This window comes from Poeciliopsis prolifica, unplaced genomic scaffold (assembly GCF_027474105.1).
Source record: "Poeciliopsis prolifica strain line A6 unplaced genomic scaffold, Auburn_PproV2 SCAFFOLD038, whole genome shotgun sequence".
NCBI lineage: Eukaryota > Metazoa > Chordata > Actinopteri > Cyprinodontiformes > Poeciliidae > Poeciliopsis > Poeciliopsis prolifica.
This window is the reverse complement of record NW_026562413.1, coordinates 1,745,329-1,768,138: the sequence shown is the minus strand read 5'-3', so window position 1 is coordinate 1,768,138 and position 22,810 is coordinate 1,745,329. Positions and strand designations below refer to the sequence as shown.

The 22,810-nt window shown below is 38.1% G+C and overlaps 2 protein-coding genes and 1 long non-coding RNA gene across 7 annotated transcripts in view; all 3 read right to left on the bottom strand.

Moving 5' to 3' along the window:
- Positions 1-1,636: 1,636 nt before the first annotated feature.
- Positions 1,637-11,012, bottom strand: tmem79a (transmembrane protein 79a). Of its 3 annotated transcripts, XM_055053830.1 has the most exons (6): positions 8,514-11,012; positions 7,683-7,926; positions 6,038-6,827; positions 4,475-4,657; positions 3,672-3,894; positions 1,637-2,473 (listed from the first exon to the last, which is right to left on the bottom strand). In XM_055053830.1, the coding sequence occupies exons 3-6, from the start codon at positions 6,693-6,695 to the stop codon at positions 2,281-2,283; spliced, it is 1,257 nt and encodes a 418-aa protein (XP_054909805.1). In that variant the 5' UTR covers positions 6,696-6,827; positions 7,683-7,926; positions 8,514-11,012; the 3' UTR covers positions 1,637-2,280. The 3 variants fall into 3 exon arrangements, with proteins under 3 accessions (XP_054909805.1, XP_054909804.1, XP_054909806.1); XM_055053829.1 differs by lacking the exon at positions 8,514-11,012 and having other exon boundaries at positions 7,683-7,993; XM_055053831.1 differs by lacking the exon at positions 8,514-11,012 and having other exon boundaries at positions 7,782-7,993.
- A 4-nt stretch (positions 11,013-11,016) lies between these two features.
- On the bottom strand, positions 11,017-14,789 carry LOC129375038 (high mobility group protein hmg-12-like). 2 transcript variants are annotated; one of them, XM_055053832.1, is made up of 2 exons: positions 14,728-14,789; positions 11,017-13,225 (listed from the first exon to the last, which is right to left on the bottom strand). In XM_055053832.1, exon 2 carries the CDS (start codon positions 13,183-13,185, stop codon positions 12,028-12,030), a length of 1,158 nt encoding a protein of 385 aa, XP_054909807.1. In that variant the 5' UTR covers positions 13,186-13,225; positions 14,728-14,789; the 3' UTR covers positions 11,017-12,027. The 2 variants fall into 2 exon arrangements, with proteins under 2 accessions (XP_054909807.1, XP_054909808.1); XM_055053833.1 differs by lacking the exon at positions 14,728-14,789 and adding an exon at positions 14,603-14,711.
- A 1,000-nt stretch (positions 14,790-15,789) lies between these two features.
- The window catches only part of LOC129374951 (uncharacterized), a 30,598-nt gene continuing 23,577 nt past the window's right edge, over positions 15,790-22,810 (bottom strand). Inside the window, exons 5-6 of one of the 2 annotated variants that reach the window (XR_008607585.1) lie at positions 19,002-19,063; positions 15,790-16,747 (exon numbers count right to left, since the gene is read on the bottom strand). This is a non-coding gene — a long non-coding RNA (uncharacterized LOC129374951). The remainder of the gene's footprint in view (positions 16,748-19,001; positions 19,064-22,810) is intronic. The other variant, XR_008607586.1, reaches the window with a different exon arrangement.

Genomic DNA, 22,810 nt, shown 5'->3' with positions numbered 1-22,810 from the left:
GCCTTTTTCCTGTCTAAATTTTGCCCCCCAAAAATTATAGAAATGTAAATATTTCTTCACATCCAAACGGAGCAGAGAGCCGTTTAACGACATCCAGACGGGCCAAGTTCTCACAAATATGAGCTCCACTCATGAACTCATTATGTGGACCTAAAATGGCGTTTGGCTTTTTAATAAACATTCATAAAAGTTTTAATAGTGGAGTTAAAGAGGCCAGCAGGGCTTCTGTTTACCAGAGTTGTTTTTCTACAATATGTTTAATCATCTGAGTGCAGTTGCTGAGGGTTTACTGGAGTTGCTGCTCAGGTCATGACATGTTTTACTACGGAAAACATGAAGGGAGTTGCTGTAAAACACCAACACACCAATGAAGAGACAAAAAAAAAAAGCTTACACTGGAATAAGAACATTTTGTATTTTTTCATAATCAACTAATGCCAACTTTGCTTAAATTGTGCTTAGATTTTTTAAATTTTATAACCTAATTATAGAACATAAATCTGGGATATTCAACATGAAATTGACTTTATGTTGTAATAATTGTTACATGGTGTTAGCATATGTTACATTTTCAAAATACTTTTACAGATGCAAAGATTTGAGTTACTGAGAACAGATTTTTTATTCAAAAGACTTACAGTCCACATAAACATAAAAAACATAAAAAACAACATGATAAAAAACTGAGTTCAGATTTCAGCAGGATTATGTTGGTTAAAAATGGATGTCATTTAGAGTAAATTTAACACCAAAAATATTGCAGCGTATTTTGTATTTTACAGGTTGTTAGAGATAAATATTGATTTCCAGTGTTTGTCATTTAGATTTTTCAATATGGAAGCCATTGAAGCTACTTTTTTTTTTTTACATTAAATCTGTCTGTACAAGACACACAATTCAATAACGAGTCATTTATTCTGCATTCAGCTTTCTGTGTCATAAAACTTCAATAAACCGAATTACTGAATGAAATATCGATCCCATCTGCTTCACATCATTCAAGAAAAAGAGACGAGTTTCATTTTTTTTAGCCGATTGTGTTGTGAACAACAAGAAGCTTTAATCTGGGAAACAACGATTTAACTTTCATTTCATGATTTACATTAAAAACATCAGTGCGGAAAAATAAAAAACACATTCATTTAAAAACAAAAACATAACATTTCGTGAGAAATAAAAATGACCATAAAATACAAAGAACATTTTTTATATGTCTATATTTTGTGCTTTCAGGGATTGATGGGAAATCTGTGAAAACTATTTGTTTTATGAATTCAACTTGTTTTGCAAAACATTTAAACAGAAATAAAAACAAATATAAATTTAAAACTTCACATTTAAATGTAAAAACATCAAAGGGACAACTGTTATCGATTACGATCGAAACCACAGATTGACGACGATTTAATTCAATAAATAAATGTTGATTTTTCTTTAATAGATAAACCGAACTGTTAGAATTTCCACTTGACTATTGGATAAAACTTTACTTTTTTTTTTTTAATCAAACATTTACATTTTTATTCATCAAAACTGACTTTATTTTAGCATCAAGTTTATTAAAAATACACTCATTAAATCCAGTTTTCAAGCTTCTTATTTAATTGAAGTCTCGTTTTAAAATCTTCAACCAGACAGGTTTGGATTTATAGATTAAGAACATTTTTTACTTGCATTTGTTCACTTATGAGAATATAAAATAAAAAAGAGGCACATGTTATAAATTGGCTTTAATTGCACATTGTTACTAAGGTTTCATTCAAACAGACTGACAGTCTTAGAAGCTTATCTGAGCCAAACGAAACAAACTTAATGTTTTTAATAGCAGATAATTGGCACATAATAGGTAAACACTTTAGAAAATGCTGAGAAAACACGTAAGTTTTATTATAGTTATCATAACTGTATAACTACAGGCAGAGTTAATACAGGGATGAATAGTGAACACTATAATCCTTAGGATTTTAACTAAATCAGACGTATTTGTAGATATTCAGTGAGAGAACAGAAGATTTATTTGGCGTCTAACCCAGTAAATTCAGTAGTTTTATTTAGAGTCATTACAGATTTCCAAACTAAGCTTGTTTGGTTGGTTTTCCGTTGTAAACAAGCAGCTTAACTCGCCACATGTTCACCGCAGAGACATAAAAGTCTCTAAATCAGATTCAAACTCAATGATTAAACATATAAAAGGTGTCTGCGCGATTTGCCTGAGTGAGTCATGTTTCCTGAGGTTCCTGAAGGTGTCGTAGCAGCTTTTCTCACCGTGTTTTAGAGACCTTAAAGCCACCAGCGCAGCCTGGGCGGAGGATCGGTGGCGGGCGGCGCCACGTCGAACACGGAGCTCGGTCCGACCGCCGAGCAGACGTAGTAGATGTTGGCCACCAGCATCACCAGGACGGGGAGGAAGGAGAAGCCGAAGCCGAAGGCTCTGATGCTGCTGCCCAGAGCGAGGCAGACCCAGTAGATCAGCCTGCAGAGAGACGAGGATCCATCAGAACCACTTTAGCAACAACAGGAGAAATATCAGAACAGAAACCAGAAAACTGAGTTCAGGCTGAACAAAGTCTTCTGACATTTCTTCAAAATGTAGAGTGGATGAATGAATGAATGAATGAATGAATGAATGAATGTTGAACGTTGGATGAACGGATTCTCTGACTGAATTGCTAATTTCTCTGATTCGATCATCATCCAACTCTACAGGTAAAGGAGAATCATCACGTCGTCTTTCCTGATTGTGTTTTTAGACAAAATAACCTCAAAGACGAACTGAGAAGCAGCAGACAGAACAAATCACTCCAGCAACTGAACCGTCTGCCTGGTTCAGATGGTGAAACTGCAAGTAAGAACTTGTCTCTTCTGCTGAATCACTGCTGGTTTAGTACATTTCCTCCCGTGTTTATGAAGAGAAAAAACACATTGTTGAGTATTACTGGCAGCTGAACTTACAGGAAGTATAATAGTCACAAGAGGAAGTGTGTTGCTGGAACGTTTTTAGATAATGATTCATCGATCAGTTGAAGGCAGACAAACGAAACATGAACGCTTTGCCAAGATAAAGATATGGAGTCGCTGTTGTAAGATAGAGTGAGAAATCGAAGCATCTGGATGATCCAAAGGACAGCTATGAAAAAATAATGTATAAATGTGACTATTATCCTTCCTTGAACAGGTTAGGGTAGATCTGTGGGCGACGTGAAACATACATTTCTTACAGAAAATTATTCTTAGATAATGAGGTTTCAGTCTGCTCAGTTCTTCCTGAATTATCTATTTTAGAGCCTCTTGTCACTTTAAATCCAAATAATTTGCTGCTGGCCACGCCTCCTAATTCAACTTTTACCACGTGAAAATGGCTGCAACTTTGAAAAGCAGAAGTGGAGCTTCCTGCACAACCAACAAGAATGCAGCAAATGGTTTCTAAACACTTGCTGCAACAACAAAAAATAAAAACTAAAACATTTGTCTTTGCCATTTGTTTTCCCACATACAAAAGTAAAACCAGCTGACCAAACATGCTGGAGCTTTACTTATTGCCAAATTTTGACTTATTGTAGTTTTTTTCGGGCTGGAAGTACAAAAACATACAAAATGTGAGTTTTACGTAACAAACTCCCTTTCTAAACAACAATAAAATCCCTTTGTATCCGTTGTGGGTAAACGCCTACCTGCCAAAAACAAATATGATGGTGAGCAGCGGCACCAGCTTAAGAAGGTCCTGGCTGATGTAGGTTGCCATGACGGCAAGCTGCAGGAAGTAGAAGAGGAAGAGAGACAGCGATTCGTTGACGTAGTGCCAGTGAACCATCACTTCCTGGTCCACCAGATTCCCCTGATAGAGCGGCTTCAGGGAGCTGAAGCGCAACCGGGCAATACCCTGGACCAACACGCCTGCACGCACGCACACACACACACACACACACACACACACACACACACACACACATTATTATGTCTTTTTTTCTGTATTATTCTTTACATCCCAGGTAATTCCTTTATATAATGCACCAACCTCCACTTGGTAACTTTTTAACTCTAGTAATTTATCCATTACATGTTTATATTTACATGCCTCTTACAGAAAATGTATTGATTTATTAATATTGTCACTATTATTCCTTGATTGTTGTTGTTGTTTTAATTACTTTACATAATGATAATATCAGTGTTAATTTAGTTCAGCATCACTACTTACACACTCATTAATGTTCATTCATTTACTCAAAGTATTTTTTGTTTTTTCCTTTTTCACTCATGTAATGTACAATAAATAACTATAGAAAAAAAAAAAGAAATACCATTACAGACTTTTATGCAAGAAAATGTTTTCTTATTTAATCTATTTGTTTATCTGCATTAACATATTTCTAATATTGTATAAAGAAGGCCTAAAAATCTGCTGAATATTTTTATTCAATTAATCAATTAATCGTTTACTAAAATAAAAGCTAGTTCCCGCCGTAGGTCTTACCCAGGATGATGGGGATGATGGCAAAAAATGAGCAGCGAAGTGCGTAGAGCACTCTGTAGGGGGCGCTGTGGATCTTGGGTGGGTCAAAGGGGAGGAGCGCGTATCCACCCCACACCAGCAGGGGGAAGCAGCATCCTGCGGCCAACGTGGCTAACACCAGCTGAAGCTTCTCGCTGCACACATCTGAGGACGAGACGCAGTCAGAGGTCGTCAGAGAGGAGAGATGACAAAAATTATAAAACATCAAAACTGAAGTTAACAGTTTACAATATTGGTTTAACTATTAATAAATTTATTTTTTGATCGGAAAGAACAAGGAAACTCCATGGAGAAAGACGTAGAAAACATCCCTGGGTTTTCACCTACAGTCACTTCTCTACTTAAAACCCAAACATGAACTTAATTAATTTCCATAATAATGTTTTATTACCTTATGATGAAGTGAAATCTTTTAAACTGGTCATCAGATTTCAAGCCAAATAAACTTTTTACTTATCAAACTGATATTTTTTAACTTGGGTCGCGACTTCAATGCTTTAATTTTGATTATAGATTTTAACACGTTAAACATTTTTAACACAATTAATTGGTCTTTATTTCTCCTTCTACCTGTGGGGGGCAACTTTTTGCTTTCAAAAGACAATTTGATGGAAAGCTGTAAAACAATATTGTTGTCTGCAAGTTGTGCAAAAACGAGTTGGTCAATCACCAAAAATATGCAGGTATAAAATATCATCTCAGTCCTAAATATATCGCAGCAGCACAGATGAAATATATTTTTTGTTGAGCTCATTTGTATATTTATTAAATAACTTAACAGCAAAATGGGGTTTGAATTGAAAAAAGGGCTGCAACTAAATTATTTTAGTAATCGATTATTCTGACTTGCAACATTCTGGAGGCTTTAAATTTAACCACACAAACATTTTTTTATGTAACATTAGAAATACATTAAAAGTTGTATCCAATCAAAAATTTTATTCTTTCTTTTTAAATAAGAAAATAAATATTTATAACATGGCATTCTTTTTGTGAGTTGATCATTTGTAGCAAAGGATGAAAAGATATGTCTTTTCATCACTTTATGCTTATAAAATTCAGTGCTAATGTGTTGATTATTTTTTGGATTAATAACTGGATTGCAACATATGAGGTTATATATATATATATATATATATATATATATATATATATATATATATATATATATATATATATATATATATATAGATTTTTTTATACATTAAAAGCAAAATGTTTTATTTTTTTGTAGTTTTGACTTAATTACTGCTCTGAGTTTGTTGCTCTTCTTTCAAATGTCTATTTATGACTCCAGTTAACAATTAATCGATTACTAAATTAGTTGACGATTATTTCAGTAATCAATTAATCACAATTAATCATTTTGCCCCTAATTGAAAATGTTGATTATTTTCACTCTTCATTGAGTCTCAGCGCTGATTATAACAGATATTGACTAATTTAAGTATTGACTATTTCTCTGGATATGTTTGGAAGTCGATCGGTTCCATTTGGTTCTGATAAACTGGGTTTTTCACTCACAGTACTTGTCGTCCTGATCTTCCCACTCGGGGTAAAACTGTGCAGCGGGGTGATAATCCATGCTCAGCTCCCGCCTCTCCTCCTCCTCCTCCTCCTCTCTGAAGTGCTGCTCTTCCTCAGGAAGCTCCTTGGTGGTGGGACACACGATCGTGACATGTGGAGTGAAACCCGTAGAAGGTTTCTCAGACATCCACCCCTCGTCCTCCTCATCCTCATCATCGGCCAGGGAGCCGTCTCCCTTGTCGTTCCTCTGCAGCTCGATCTCGTCGTCCCTCCACCGCTCACCCTCAGGCATGCTCTCCCTCCACTTCGCTTTGCTCCTCACCTCTTCGTCCGCTTGGCTTCGCTCCTCTGACAGGTCCTGACTCAACCCAGAGTCCTTCTCCTCAGGCCCTAAGACATCATCGTCCTGCTCCAGCAGCAGCCTCCTGTGTTTGTCTCCACCCCAGGGTAAAGTGGCTGGCTCAAAATGAGCAGATCTTGCCATTTCTTCTTCTTCCTCTTCTTCCTCGTCTGTGCTCTCGTTCAGCTCGTCTGCGCTGGTGTCACTGTCTTCTTGTTTTTCACCTTCTGCTATTTTAGGTTTTGCATTTGAGCCTTCAGGTGGAAAAACCGCCACATCATTTAAATCCACGACCAACACATCCTGACCAGCCATTCTGAAACTGTCTATTTTGATATATTTATGGATTTCTGGCCGATATCCAGCTGAATTATAAAGATCCTCAGTGTTTGTAGCAACTCCTTTTGCTCATGGAAGCCATTTCAGACAGCAATCCTGGAAATTTCCCTGTAAAGACAAGAGCAACAACATGCCGTTTCACCCAACAACCAAAGTTCAATGTTTATCATGGGTGTGTTGCTCTATGTGACTGATCCTGTCCCCACACAGGACAATCCAGTTTACACAGTAGGTTTGTGTTCAGGCAGCTTTGTTTTCACAAATGGTACTTCTACTAAATATCGCTGGATTATAAAGAAACTAAGGAGAAAAAAACTGATTTATTATCCATTTTGTGTGTGTATATATATATATATATATATATATATTATATATATATATATATATATATATATATATATATATATATATGTATATTCAACACTACATTTTGGCTGAATGTATGTTTATTTTACTTAAGGATGAATCACTCAAAGTCATCATAGCATTACTCACAGGCATCATGTTATTTTAAATTAGTTGTTTTGTACTTAACAACAATAGTGACACTAATAATAATAAAAAATAAACAAATATACAGTTTCCCAGAGGCACATCTATATTTTTTCTGTTACTATTTAACTCCTTCAGCCTTTACCATCCATCCATTTTCTAACTCTTGTCCCAACTGGATCAGGAGGGAACCGGGAATCGAACCCAGGACCTTCTTGCTCCAAGTGTTACCCACTGAGCCACTGTGCAGCCCTCAGCCTTAACCGTTAAACGTAAAACTGTTGGTTTAAAACGGATTAAAAGATATTAGACTTTAAATAAACCAACGTATATCAGTAATACATGTTACAGCGGGTCTCTAATGTCGCTCGCGCCGTTTAGCTATGAAGGAATGTAGATTAGCTCGACTTGCTAAGCTACTAAAACGGCGAAACGACTTTAAAATGTATAAACTCGGACGTTTCCACCAACCCGGGTTTAGTCGATCCGCATCGCCGAAACTTCGTCAACTTTCGGATTTTGTTGAAAGTTCTGTGGTTTAGTAAATCCAACGTTTAAACCACAAGTTACCTGTCAGGTGGAAGGAAGCTGTTTTTTCCTCAAAGATTGTTTGTTGCAGGAGAGGGATCACACCGCCGAAGATCCCGGTTCCCAAAAACGTCCAACGTCACTGTCGACTTTATCTGACGTTTCCGCATTTACCCCGCAGTGTTCCCTAAATAAATCGATCAATAAATAGATCAATACATAAATAGATAAATAAATAAATTGATAAATAAATTTTCAAAGAAAGAAAAATAATTTAAACCCATTTGTACATAGTAGCATTTTGTTTATTTTCATGTGTTGCTGTTTACTTTCATCCCAAACTTACAGCTAAGTTTCAAATTCCAAATGACGTTCAGCAATTATTCAGTTTTGGTCTCACCGAGTTTTACATCTTCAGAAATAATGACAATATAGAGAAAAATATATTACATGTAAAAAAAACAACAAAAACTGTTTAGTAATCAGAATGCAGCTATAATTGCAGTTTAGTTAAACACACATTACAAAGACGATGAGAAAGACATTATTTTTTTAAAGAACATGAAATTTTTAGGTCAACATATAAAACCCACTCAGTCAATGTGAAAATGCATTTTTGTCATAATTAAAAACATGATTTTGTGATTACATTTCTATAAAAATAAAGCTTAGCGTCACATTATAATTTAAACTAAAATACCCGGCGGATGGTTGTTGATTTGTGGGAGGAGTTTAAGAATCTTTCATTAAAAAAAAAAAAAAGTCGGGAAATACCACAAGCATTGCGAGGAATGAGCCAAGATGGTTAAACACGTTCCACCGACTGGACCCGATCAGTCGTAACACACCACACACTACAGGATGATCGGTTACCGGAAGCGACAATCTTAGAACTCAGAACGTTTTAAGATTGTCGTAAGGGCAAAATCGGGCCCGACAATCGTGTAGTGTGAACTGCACGATTGTGCATTTATTTCCTGACAAAATCAGCTAGAATCTGCATTTGTTGTTTATTTTTAAAATGTTAGCTTGTTCTCTATTAATTTAACCCATGTGAAAAGGTTGCCGATCTCTAATCTAAAACAATAAAATATAAAATGTTAAGTTGTTTTACAAAACAATAATGTTGCAGTTTAAACCCACCAATTCTTTAATTCTAGTTTTCCATTAATTTCTAAATATATGACCTGCAGTGGACATTTCCACACTATAATCTGGTTTGAGACCATCAGACTGAGGAGGCACAAAGAGAGATCAGGAAAAATGAAAAGTGGAAAAGTAAGGAAATACAAAATGTTGAAATGAAATGAAACCAGAAAAGATAAAAAGGAGGGACAAGTAAGAAAGACATGAAGACTGCGGAATATATATATGGTTTTTCAGTTTGTAGTGATTGATCTGTCCTAACACAATCTTTGTCGGTGACTCAGGTGCAGCGTTCATTAATGACGTCACAGGAATTGAGGGTGTGGCTACTCAAATGTTTATATAAAAGAAAATTAAAAAAACTGCAGAAAATGAAATGGGCAGATGAACATTTTATTTTAATTCATTTTCTCACAAATTATTAATCTCAAAAATCCACCTCAAAGCCTAAATTAACTCTCAGATTTAAAAAGTTTTCAATATGAGTAATAATCACGTACAACACACAAGTACCCCAAAAACACACACATGAATGTTGGTGACATCATCAATTGAGCCCAAAAAACAACGTTAAAAATAAAGAATAATAATAAAAAAGAAAAACAATGAGAGCTACACGCCTGACATTAAAAGACAAAACAAACCATTAATAGATACAAAGAGGAATTCCTCCAGGGCACAACAGGAAAGTGAGATGTGGTTTTTATTGGAGGAATGCAATTAACAGAGTCAATAAAATAAAGTACATTCAAAGCTTTGGCACTGAGGCAACAACAGAACATGGAGTCATGGACAAGAAACAACCAAAATGCATAAAACCAAAAAACTTCATCCCAAAATGAACGCTAAATTATTAGAAACAAAATACTTCAAATTGACACCTTTTTTAAAAAAAATTTGTTCAGTACTTTGTTTTTTAAAATCTGTTTTCCAACGTGGGTTTAAGAAATGAAAATTACATTTTGGCTGATTTACAAGGCAAAAAAAAAAAAAAAAGATTCTGAATGGAAAAAACTAGATCAGCTTCTAGCGCCACCTTCTGGAGGATGTTAAAGGTCTTCAGTTTCATCTCTTAATAGATGTGGAGGGTTTGTCTGACAAACAAGTCAAAAGGGACAAAAATATATGCATCATGTGCACCGATTAAACTGCTAGAGTTTGAAATCGGCCCGATTTTTCATTAATGAGCTCAGTGACCCCCCCCAAAAAAAGCATCAAGAACAGGAAGTCCCGCTATTTTCAGTCTGTAAAGGCATCAACAATTAACATACACTTTGACACCTTTTGTTTTGAACTGAATAGAATTCAGATAAAGGTTAAAGGTCAAGTGCTTCAATGGACATAATCTTGTATTTCCTTCATGTGAATGTACAGACATGTTGTTTTTTTTACAATCCTTAGAGAAAGAAAACAGAATCAACCCCTTTCTTTTATGAATATGCCCAATAAAATCAAAACGCTGAAAAAACACAAAATCTTACCAAGTATTTCTGCTCTAGTTTTCACTACAACTATGCTAACGCTCCGAGGGTCGTCTCGCTTGGCGCTGCCTCTGCGTCCCGAGTCCAGATCGAACCGCGGCATCGAACGGGCGAAACGTCTGGTGTGACGCAAACCAACTGAAAGTCAACAAGAGAAATTGTCCAGTGTGAAAACTCAGCAACTTTTTATGTCGGACGAAAACAGGCCCGTCGCGATAAACAATAAACAAATTAGCACGATAAAGGAAAATGACTGACTTCATTTTAATTCATGGTGTCATCCAGTGATGACAAAAGGCTCACCTCCCTCTGGTGTGAGGGAGGACTGAACTATTGCATCAGGATGTGCTTATCTTTATCTAAATCTATTGATTATTGAGAGATTTCATAATCTGCACTCTTTTGGTTGAATGTAGTTTTTGTTGTTTAGTTTTGATTCATCTGCATTTTTTTTAATAGAGATTCAGAGTCCATTTTAGTTTTGCTTTTATTTTATTTATCAGTTCCAGTGCTGTGTGATTTTTTTGTAATAAAGTGTATTTATTTTTGCCAGAATGTTGCTTGCATTATTATGTCATTACCATCGCATCAGTTTAAAATGGTCTTCAAACAATATTATCGTTTATCGCAATAATTTTTTCAGACAATTAATTTTTTCAGACAATTAATCGCTCAGCAGAATTGGTTACGGGCCCGGATGGGAAGAGCGAACCTTCCCGCTGCCGTCCTCACCACTTCCTGCAGAGGGACGATGGAGAGAGGCTGACCAGCAGCGTCTCTGTCTGGTTTGGAGCATCGAACGCCTCAGACTGGCAACGTGTGGAGAGAGGAGAGGATTCATCGTCCTTCCATCCCTCAGAGTCGCCGTCTGTTCAGAGTTCGGTCCATTATGAAATGGTTTGTTCTCCCTGCTGCATAAAAGCTTCAAATCCAGATTCATTCTTCATAAGACTTCTAAACTCCCATTAGTTTAACCTTTTATTATATATATTTACATTAATACTTTTATTATCACTTATTTATTGGAGCCTTGCAATGAATTTCTTTCAATTTGTACGTTTTTAAACATACAATTGAATGACAATAAACTCTATGTCTTAACATTTTAGCAATATGTAAGATTGTTTAGTGAATAATGTCTTAATATTGATTCACTCATAATATTGGAAAAAATATATATTGTTATAAGTGCCAGTGGAAATATTATTTTAATCAATATTAAGGAATTATTTACATAAACAAGCTCCTATCTTGCTGAAAAGAAACTATATTTGTGTTGTTTCAAAACTAAAAACTAGATCAAAAATACTTGATAAAAAATTGGGGGATTTTTTTGTGTGTTTTTTTTTTTGGAGTGAAATGCATCAGAATCAGTCAACATTTGAATCAGCAGGACCACAAAGGAAACCGAATAAGTTTCAGACAACAAAATCCAGATTGGTATGAGAACAACCTGTCCACTTCTCACTCAAATGACAGAAATAACTTCTTTAAAACAATAATAATAGTAAAGGCCCAATAAAAGAGATGACGACATTAGAAGTAAACATGGAGACGCTGCTGAATGCCTAAGCCTAGCGAACGGACAAAAGGTTAAAACACATGATCTATGACTCAATGCAACGACTACCGCCCACGTCGTGGTCAGACCGGGCCGAACATCAAGCCTGTCCGCTGATGTCGTACTTAACGTCCTGAGCCAGGACAGTTTCTCCGGGTTCCTCCCCGCGTATCGACTCCGCCTCCACCTGCTCCTGTCCGCCTTCGCTAGCTGCCTTGGAGTCGTTGAACTGCGCGTCTCCTCTGCTGGAGCCTTTCGGGCGGCCCCGCTTCTTCCGGGGGGCGCCGTCGTCTCTGCTCGGGTTGGCCGCCGGGCGGCCTCTTTTCCTCGGCGGGGAGGAAGGAGACGTTTGGCTCTTTCGTAAGTGAGCGCCTTTCTTGGACTTGCGCGGCCGACCGCGGCCTCTGCGAGGCGTCGTTGACGCTTCCTCCTCGACTCGGGGGTATTTCCGCGGTCGTCCCAGGGGTTTCCACACTTTGGGCTTCTTCAGCTCCTCCGCAGAAGGCAGAGGGTACTTCCGTGGTCTTCCCTGCTTCCTACGCGCTTTGAATGGAGACGGATTATTCTTCGTAGAGCCTTTTGGTCGACCTCTTCCTCTCTTCACCGGCTGGGAGTCGTCCAAGTTCTTCCTCGGTCTTCCTCTTCCTCTGTGGGATTTCTTTGAGGCGGTTCTGGGAACGCCACCGCTGTACTTCACCACCGGCTTCCTGGGTCGACTCGTTGACGTATTCAGTGATTTCTCGGCTGTGTGCGATTCCGAATCCCAGTCACTGTGCTCCCACTCCACCCTCGATTTCTTATTGGGAGATCCTTTCGGTCGGCCTCTTTTCCGAGGAGTTACGGAGCTGCCTTCGTCTGCGTCAGACTTGCGCTTTAAGGGGGCTTTCGGGCGCCCTCTTTTGCGCGGACTTGCGCCGCCGTTCACTAAGCCTTCAGCGGCGGGTTTCTTGCCAGACCCCTGTGGCCGTCCTCTTTTCTTTGGAGATTGTTCTGTGCTGTCGCTCTTTTTCTGTTTCGTGGAGCCTTTCTGCCTCCCTCTGCCCTTGCGCGCTGTAACCGAGGCCTCTGCGTTTTCCTCTCCAGACTCCTTGGGTTGAGGCGTGTTGTTTGAATCCTGAATCGGGTCTACTGCATTCTTGGAGCTTTTCGGCCTCCCTCTCCCCCTTTTGATCGGAGTTTTATTCACCACGTCGGCCTCCCCTTCACTGCTGGCGGGGTCTTCTTGCTCCGTCTTGGCCATTACCACTTCCTGTTCCATGCTGGTTGCTGAAGCTCAGACCTGCTCCGTCAGGCTCCTCCTGTAAACCGACACAATCCAAGCAACAACTGGTTAATGCTTGTTTCAGAGAGACGAGTACTTGAGCAGTTCAAGAAATTATTCTGGCCATTAATCACATAAAAATAACAAACTGCGGATTTTTCATTTATTAAGTTTTTTAGTATTAGAAAGACATTAATATTCCAAATATAGAATTGACTCAGTTTTTTAAATTAAGAAAATGTCTACATTTTTGCCTAAAATTACATAATATTTGTGTGTTCAGGTCACAAATGAAGAAAAACCCTTTGGTGAACCAGTACTAATAAATGTAGTATACATTTTTTTACTCTGTTTTTTGATAGGATTGTGTCATTAAATTGAAAATATTTTGGTTTTACACCGTTTCTGTTGCTTCAAAATAGTTAACACTATTAAAAGTCCCAAATTGTAAAAAACAAACAAACAAAAAATACAATTGGAAATGATAAATACCCACATCTAATTAAATGTTTTGATCATTCATTAAATACAGGAATAAATTAGATAATGAAGCTTTTAAGTCTTTTTAAGTTAAATTCTTCTAGTATTTGAGTTGTATTTATTTAAATGAATTCAAAGTCTATGTGCTGAATTGCACCATTAAATAATCCACTTTCACAGACTCAACCCAATATTTGCAAAGGACCAGAAATAATCACACACACTCAAATAAAAAAAAAAACTTTTGTTGTTTTTAAAGCCCTTTATGAAAGAACTTAAACTGGTGTCTTTCTGAAAACAGAAACATTTTATTTGTAAACTTATCAAAGGTATTAAAAATATATAAAAACATTAATAATATTTCTAATACTGAGATATAACATAAATTAAAACTTGAATGATTTTCAACAATTAATACAATTTAATATATATATTTCTAATTTAATTTAACACACACTCATATTTTAAAAAAATATTTACTGATCTAATTGTGGCACCTCTGGCACTCCATAAGTAACTTATAAATTGCATAGCAAATTTATTGCATTGACTTTCATTGCAGTTATCAGAACCAGTAAAAGGCGCCCTCTACCGGCAGAAAGCCACTTTTAAGGTGGACCTGTAACTAGGAAGCCAAGTTGGGGCTGCTTCTCAAAAGGCTCCGTCTATTTCCTGGACTGCAATCTCATAACGGCGGGAAAATACACAGGCGTCCAAATCAATACAATGCAGTCAACACCACAGAATGTGTGTTGTCGTAATGTTCATGTCCAGTATGTACAATAATAAATAAAATATATGCAACATGCGCCAGAGAGCCCTTAAGACATGGCGCATTTTTAATCGGAGTATTTATTTAAAATAACAGCCGTAATAGAAGCTTTGAGCAGAGTCTGGATAATTATCCAGGTATTAGCCAGCTTCAGAAACCTACCGCTGTAGAAAGAGATGTAAAGACGATCAGAGGCTGCAAACACCAGGCTGCATTTCTCATCTTAAACTCAACCCCCGGGACATTTCAGGTTCATTTTTCGGTAAATATTAATTCAGGAGACATACCGTAAACAGAAAGTGCGTGTTTATTGTTGCTGTGGTGGCTTCTTCTTCTTCTTGAAATTTATTGACGGTTGGATAAAGACGTTAGATGAACATTACCGCCACCAACAGGTCAGGAGTGTGAAGCACTCCTGGCCTCTATGACATGAAATAAAGAAGAAAAAACTATATCCTACTATAAAACTTACAATGTTTTAAAATAAATCTAATCAGGTCTGATATTCTCTGCTTCCTGAATACCTTTGCAGTAAATCTACAAAGTCAAATTTCATTTTCATATTACTAAGGTTCCTTATTAACTTGTTTCTCTAATTCCTGCAATGCAAAATAACATGTTGTATTGTCTCATCTTCCCCATAGCCACATTTCCCTGTCTGATGTTTCCCTATCAAAAATGTTCTGATGACTTTTCTCGGTGGTCCATCAGGTCTGGGGACCCTGAAGGAAACAAGAGCTCTGCATTTTTAGTTCCTCACAGAGTGCTTGAATGTTGTTGCCAACATTGAAATAAGATCTGCATACATTAAACCCTTCGTTATGTAAACGCAGGGTTTACATAAAATGAAATAGAAACACAATATGGTTTGGAAAAATAAAATGGGAAAATGTACAAAATAGCAATACCAGGTAATTATTATGTTATATCAAAACTTGTTCCATAAAAAAATCTGGCGTTTACCTTGTTCACTTGTTGAAAAATAAAACACATCTATAAAGTGGGTGTGTAGAATAATGTATGTAAGCGATAAATGGATTACAAAAGTAAGGAATAAGATTGGGATTTCTGAAAAAAATGAAATAATTTTTATCTTTTTTCCCCAATAGTCTAATTCTATTTCATAAATGTGCACATTCAATAATAAATACTGTGATGAAGTACTTTCTGATTCAGTTTCAGTAATAAGTCTTCTTTACTTCACAACTACTGTCAATTATATATATATATATATTTAGATTTTAAAGTTTTTTAGAGTAAAATATTGTAGACAAATTCCACTTTTTTGTTGTTTGTTTGAGCATGAATTCAGTCAGTAATTCAAAATAAACAAAAAAAAAGATGAATAATTCAATTTCAAAAACACTTTATTGACACCAAACATACTTCCAAAGAGTTGATGGTGATGCTGCAGGCAGGACGGATCTCCAGCAGCAGTCAGTCTTGCAGTTAACCTGAAGAAGCCTCTGACTGAAGTCGGCTGCTGTATGACCGTATTAGAACATGCTAACAGTTCAGCAATATTCCACAGCAGTATGATCTGGTGGCTAATCCACCTCATTTGCTTTTGCTGCTCCTCTGTTCATCTCTGTTTTAATTCCCTAATTCAATTCACTGTTTCACCGTTTCAACTTTTAACATCTTACGCTGTTGGAAGGCTTAAAAAGTGGAGCATTTGTATGATTTAGATTAAGGTTACATAAATACAGATCTTCTCAAAAATAATAATAAAACGATGTAAGTTTATGTTCATAATACAACTGAAATAAAGATATAATGAAACATTTAATAGATTTCAGAAGACTAAAAGTGGGGCCAAATTTAAAGAACCTGACTGAAATTATTCTAGTGTAACTTGTCTCATAAAATAATATGAATTATAATAGTTTGTGGTTTAATAGAATATACATATATTTACTGGCTGCAAATAGACTCACACAAAGAATACAAAATACATATAAAAACAGAAAAGAAGATTAAATATACTGCACAATACTGACATTTCAACATTGATATTAGATGACAACAGCAGGCTTGTTTTTGAAACTTTATTAATCTAAAATGACTGGATGAATTCAGCATGCCGTCATAAACGTCCACAATCTGAATCTCTCTTCACACAGTTTGTAATTTTAGCTGAGCTTATCCCACGTTTGTCCTTCCCGTCTTCACCGAGGAATCATGTCGGCCGAGACGAGAAGGCCAGAAAAAAGACGGCAAACAACAAGAGGCACACAGATTATGTTGCACATGGTGGCTGGATAAGGGGGAGGAGAATGAGGTAATGTCAGGGTCAGCAGGAAGAATCTAAGACAAAGAAAAAAGAAATATGCAAATGTGTTAATATGTGAGACAAATAGAGAGAGAAGCTGTCAGTGTGAGACAAGAGAGGCTGAGAGACAATGACAGACGTGGCCGGAGGAAAGGGAAAGGAGCGTTTGAGAAAGACAAGCCCTGAGAGACGGCGTGCTGAACCTGCTGCCCCGTCTCACCCCGCCGCCTCCTCCCAGCCTGTGTGCTTTACCATGGTTACCAGACAGGGCTCCCAATGCAGCCAGTTAATGTGTTTTTCAGCAGCGAGTGCGAGCTGGGTACTAATGTGTCTCAGTCTGTCTCCTGCACAATCAATGTCAACCGTCCTGGGATGCACAAATACGCATGAGGCGCGAAGCCAGGGGGCGCCGAGACGCGCTGGCTGGGTGTCGAGCCACAGAGCCACAGAGCCACAGAGCCACAGAGCCGAGCTCGAGGTTCTGACGCAGGGCGCTTTCCACGGCGGGACATTGGGGACGTTGTAAGTGGAGGAAAAAGAGGAGGAAACGTATGTCAAGAAACTCAAAATTATGAGATTACAAAAAGTGAACATTTCTGAGTCTGAAAAGTCAAAAATGTTGCCAGAAAAACAGAAAGCTTGACATTAATCTATTAATCATTAATCTAAAAAGATCTACAGAAAACATGAACATTTTTGAGTTGGAAAATTGGAATAAAGAAACCATCAGAAAATTTCAGATGAATCTTTTAACTTTTTTTTCGGAAAATTTTTCAAATATTTCAAAATGCAGAAACTTTCCAGAAAAAACGTGGAAATTTTGAAAAGTCAAAGATTTGTGAGGAAAAACTCACTACTAATCTACAGTTGTTTTGGGGGGAAATCAAGTCATTTCAGAGTTTGAAAAGTTGAAAATGTTCTAGAAAAACATGCAGTTTCCATAAAAAATAAGAATATTTCTGCGTTTGAAAAAGTCAAACATTTGCTGGAAAAAACTCAAAAACTTTAAGATGAATCTCAGGAATTTTGGAGTTTGAAGTCAGAAATTTTCTGCTTGTAAGAAACTGTTCATAACTAAACCAGATGCAAATCACACAGCTTTTGCGCCCTGCAAAGATGTCCACGACCCTTGAACTTTGTCTCATTTTGTCTCATAACCGCCACAGGCTAATGTGTAAGTTTATGTGCTAAACCAACACAAAGCAATGTAAAATATTGAAGTGTACAGAAAAGGATGTGTGGATTTCAACCCTTTGAAAGAGTGAAAAGGTTAAAAAAAACCTGGTTTGTATCTGTAGTTTAACTCCTGATGTTTTGGAGTTTGTCTTCAGTAACTACAGATTTATTTTCTTTCCAAGTAGCAGAAACTCTGTTGAACTGGATGTAACGCGTCTCTTCACATCAACATCTTTTGTTACAGTATTAAAATCTCACACTGAAATAAAAAAAGTTGCAGCTTTTGTGTGTTTAACCTCAAAATAAGGATATAAATATTTGAATTTCCCAAATTCATTGACAGCAGAGTAGTTGGTGTATCTACACAATAATGACTATAGAATAAAAGTTAGCAAAGCAAATTTTTATTTCCACCTAACTGTTTGAAGTTGATGTCTTAAAATGTCAGACAATGACTTAAAAACATTCGATTCAATAAATTTAACCACAACCAAATAAAGACAAAACTTAAAATTACATTTTATTTATGAAGGCATCCAAAACGGTGTTAAAACTACATTGATCAAATGAGAAATAAATCAAGAGACAACACAACAGGAATAAACTTTCAGAAAACTTAAAGAGTTAATGAAATAAAGTAACATAAAAAGACATGAGTGAATCCTGCGTGGCTGAAAACATCGGGGTCACAAACCTTGGCTGTCTTTTTATTGAAACGTGGAGCAACACAGCGCACAAAGCCAGCCGAAAGCTACTGTCCCCTTCAAAATAAAACGTCTTTCGTCTCAGGTTTCCATGATGGCTGAAAACGTTTCCTACAGATTCAGCATCTGACAGGTTGTCTGTCCACATTTTAAAAATATGTTCGAAGAAAAAGGATTTAAAAATGTTTCATTCTGCTGGAAGCAAATGCATGAAACGTTGTTCCCAAGGACCTCACCTGTGACCTTTTACATCATCACAGGTTAAGGGTCTCAGGGACAATGAAGCACACCCGTGCGACCCACCATATTTAAGTTTTAACACTTAAATTTCACACTTATGATGCTTTAAATACTAACTGCATTCTGCAGGATGAGAAAAACAAGGTCTAAAATAAGAGACAGTTCCTACGTCACAGAAGCTGGGTTGCCGTTTGTCATAGACGCTCTGCAGAACCTGGACCGGACCCCATCCTGCGGAGACAGACGGATTCAGTTAAAGTTCGGTTTGTTGCAGAAATATCAGTGCCAGTGGATCTACTCCAATGTTCTTCATTTTCAATCCCTTTTTATCGTCTGTTTCAGTGGCATAGCCAACGCCTTTCATTCAGTGCAGGTCTGTGGGGTAAAACAGTCAAAGAAGCGCCCCCTGCTGGCAGACACGTGTTCGAGCATTTGAGATAAGATGAAGATTCATACGGAGATCCATAGTTTTTATCTGCAAGTTGGAGGAATTAAAGAATGTAAATTAAATCACGATGAAATGTTTATATTTTGTGAATATTATCGCCTGTGCTTCATCGACAGCCAGATAGCAATCCCTTCTTATATTCCTGCAGGCCTTATGATCTCATAGGATTATGTAATCACTCCCCCATGACAAAATTTTTTAGCCCTGAACATTTTCTGCAGACAAAACACACGGCACACACATGGGGGGCTCAAATAACACCGGTTCGTCCAGAGGACACCTGTGTCACGTCCTGAGCTCTGGACGTTTGTCTCCGGCTGGGCGCAAAACATGCAGGCAAACATGCGGCTTGTCCGAATGGACGTGTAGCGTTCGGTCTGTTATGAATTTACGCTGCGTCTCTTTGTTGTCTCTTTGTCTCTGCTGCACTGAGACGCCCTCCTCTGCCCCAGTTTTATGAGTTCCTCTGCTGTCCTCGCAGGCACAGGAGACAAAGACAGGAGAAACATTCACACGTGGAAACGCTGAATCAGACAGAATGGACATGGAGACGGATGATGGAGGGCGGACGGACGCGGTCAGTCGGATTCATCGTCTCAGTTTGTTAAGCGGCCCGATAAGTTATTCTGGACTCACCATTTGCTTTTGCCTGCTGTTCCTGACATGAAAACACACAAAGACACACGTTTACAGTCAGGTCCGCACACAACACACTGTTACGATCAGTTATTAATCCACGGGAGAAACAGGAAAAACGACATTTATCCATGTGTTAGGGAAGAAAGCGTTTCATAAAACCTATCCTGCCCCGTCTCCACAGTCTTCACTGAGCGCAGCGCGCGGCGGCAAATGGGAAAAAAGCTTCTTTTTTCCCCCTCTCACCCTCCGTCCCTCACTCTCCTCTCTTTTTCTTTTTTTTTGTCTCTTCTTCTATCCCTCTCTCCCAGCCGCTGTCCCTGGCTCTGGTGTGTGCCTGTCTCCCTCTGCCAAGTCACATCACTAATTCTCCAGGCGATTAGCGTCCGAACAGTCGATGCCTACGACGCAGGTACACACACACGCACGCATGCACGCACACACACACACACACACACGCATGCAGACAGTTGCATTGATTCCATTATCTGGTGCTCTAACGGCACCCACACTTCCACCAACCCCCAACAACCATCACCCTCTCCTTTCATAAATCTGTGTCACCTGCATACAACACACACAAACACACAGTTACTTATGCAAGCATGCAGCATCTCCAGCTATTGCTTTTTCTCCTTCCTTTACACCCTCCATCACCCTGTCCCCGCCTCCTTCTCCTCCGTCTCGCTCACTCTCTGAACCCCCTTTTTACTTTTTTTTCCTCCAAGGCGTGACGTCCCGTCTCGCCAAGAGAAGAAGAAAGAAAAAAAAAGCGACATTCACATGACGGCATGTGTCTCTATGCATTCTTGTGTGTGTGTGTGTGTGTGTGTGTGTGTGTGTGTGTGTGTGTGTGTGTGTGTGTCTTTGGGTGATACGATGCTCCTGCATCTGGAGGAGGGAGTTTGTCAGAAAGGGGGTTTGCACGCTGGTTCCTTCATCTCAAAGGGAGCGGAGTGTGTGTGTGTGAAAGAGGCAGCGGAGAGACACGAAAAGCTGTGTGAGGATGAAAGCCAAAGGTGATTAACCTCCCGGCCGTTTCTGACCACAGCAGCACAAACAGTCTGCAGTTTATGTCAGCACACAACGCATCCGCCGCCCTTTAATTTGGCAGAAAATGTGCCAAATACCTTAGCTTAAAATAAAATAAGAGTCGATATAATGGGGGGTAATATAAACACACAATTTATAACAAATGAATCCTGCTGCCTGTTCGGAAAGAGCAGGTGTGAAGTGGGTCTGATGTGAAGGCTGAATTTGCCCTGGAGTTGGAAACCTGCCGGGGAGTTGCTTCTTTGTGCAGCGCTCAGCAGAGATCGCTGATATGTGCTTTTTTCCCCCTTTTTTTCATCCCTTCCTCGCTGGAGCGCTGCAACGCAATGCGGATACTGGGTGTCTGAGCCACTAGCCAGACACACTGGGGGACAGGGGAGGGGAAGGAGGCGGAGGCAAGTTCAGCCTCGTGCTTCAGGAGACACTGACACTAATGTCTGCTCCTTTAATCCGACATTTGTGTCATTCTTTTAGGTTTTTTGATTCAAAACACATTTCTCAGGTTTCTCTTAGAGTTGAGAAGAAGGCCTGTTGCAATAAATCAATCGCACAATAAATTAAAACAGTTTAAATACTTTGTAATTGCATGATTGATTGTTGTCTGTGGGGTTCAGATTGATTGTTCTGCCGAAAACTGGATGATAAAAGTCTTCAATCTGGCTCTTTGGTCTCAACCAGGTCTTTTTGTGAAGGACAATTTTGTTATAAAAACTTTATTTCTCATTTAATTTATTTTTTCTGTTCTTGTATTTGTATATTTTGGATATTTAAAATGTCTTTCAGTTCCAGAGTTAAATGTTCGTCAGAATTTATTGTTTATTGACCTTTGAGGATGAGTTCTTGCCATTACTATAATGTAATAATATTACAATATTATCATTTACCGCAATAAATTTATCATCTAGCAGAATTTGCTAATGTGGCCGAGTTTCTGAGCAAAAAATAAAAAGTAGTTTCAATGAAAAGAGCAGAAATGAAATGGCCTTTTGGAAAAACTTGTAATTTTTAATAGATATCTATAGCAGGAATTTTAAAAACTTCACTTCTACTTTTAGGTTTTGAAAAAGAAAAAGCAGCAAGTGGTGAATGAATATCTAAAAACACTATTATTACTTTCAGTCTCATTCTGTGGTGAAAATTCTGACAAAATGTAAGACAACCTCTTGGAGTGACGTTAATGAAACGAAGCCGTTATTGACAGATGGCTCTTCATCACGTTGGACTGCACCAAATAACTAATCAAAGACACTGCAGGGCGAGGTGTCTGTGTTGAAAACAGGATTATTGCGATCTCGAAAGCTAATCAAACCTAATCTAGATTTATTAGATTTACAGTCAGAGCTCAAACTGTTTTGTTGTTTGTGTTTGTGCAAATATAATTACTGACTTGAAAGCGAATTAGAATAATTTGAAACCTAATAATAGCTGCGACGTGTGTGGCGCAGACAGTCAGTTCGTCTGTTTCACTGTTTGCAAAACAGATATGTTGCTTTCCTGTATAAAGACGTCAGGAAACAAATTTACAGTAGGTTTAGTTTAAATTTAACCCAGGAATTACTTTAATATATGCTTATTGAGACAGATTTCTCTCTGGGTTCAGCAAAAAGTCATTTATTTTATAACTTTCTGCCCTTTTTCTCTCTCCGCTCTCCATACTTACCATATCAAAAAGAGGGTAGACTGAAGGCGTTCATCTGAAGTCTGGGTGACTCCGCAGGGAAAGCTAGAAGGTTGTACAGTTATCTCCAGGCTGTTTATTATGCGAAACCATACAACCAACTACCTCACACTGCAGAGCACCGGAGCAGGGTCAGCGCTGGAGTCTGCCGGCTCTCCGTCTT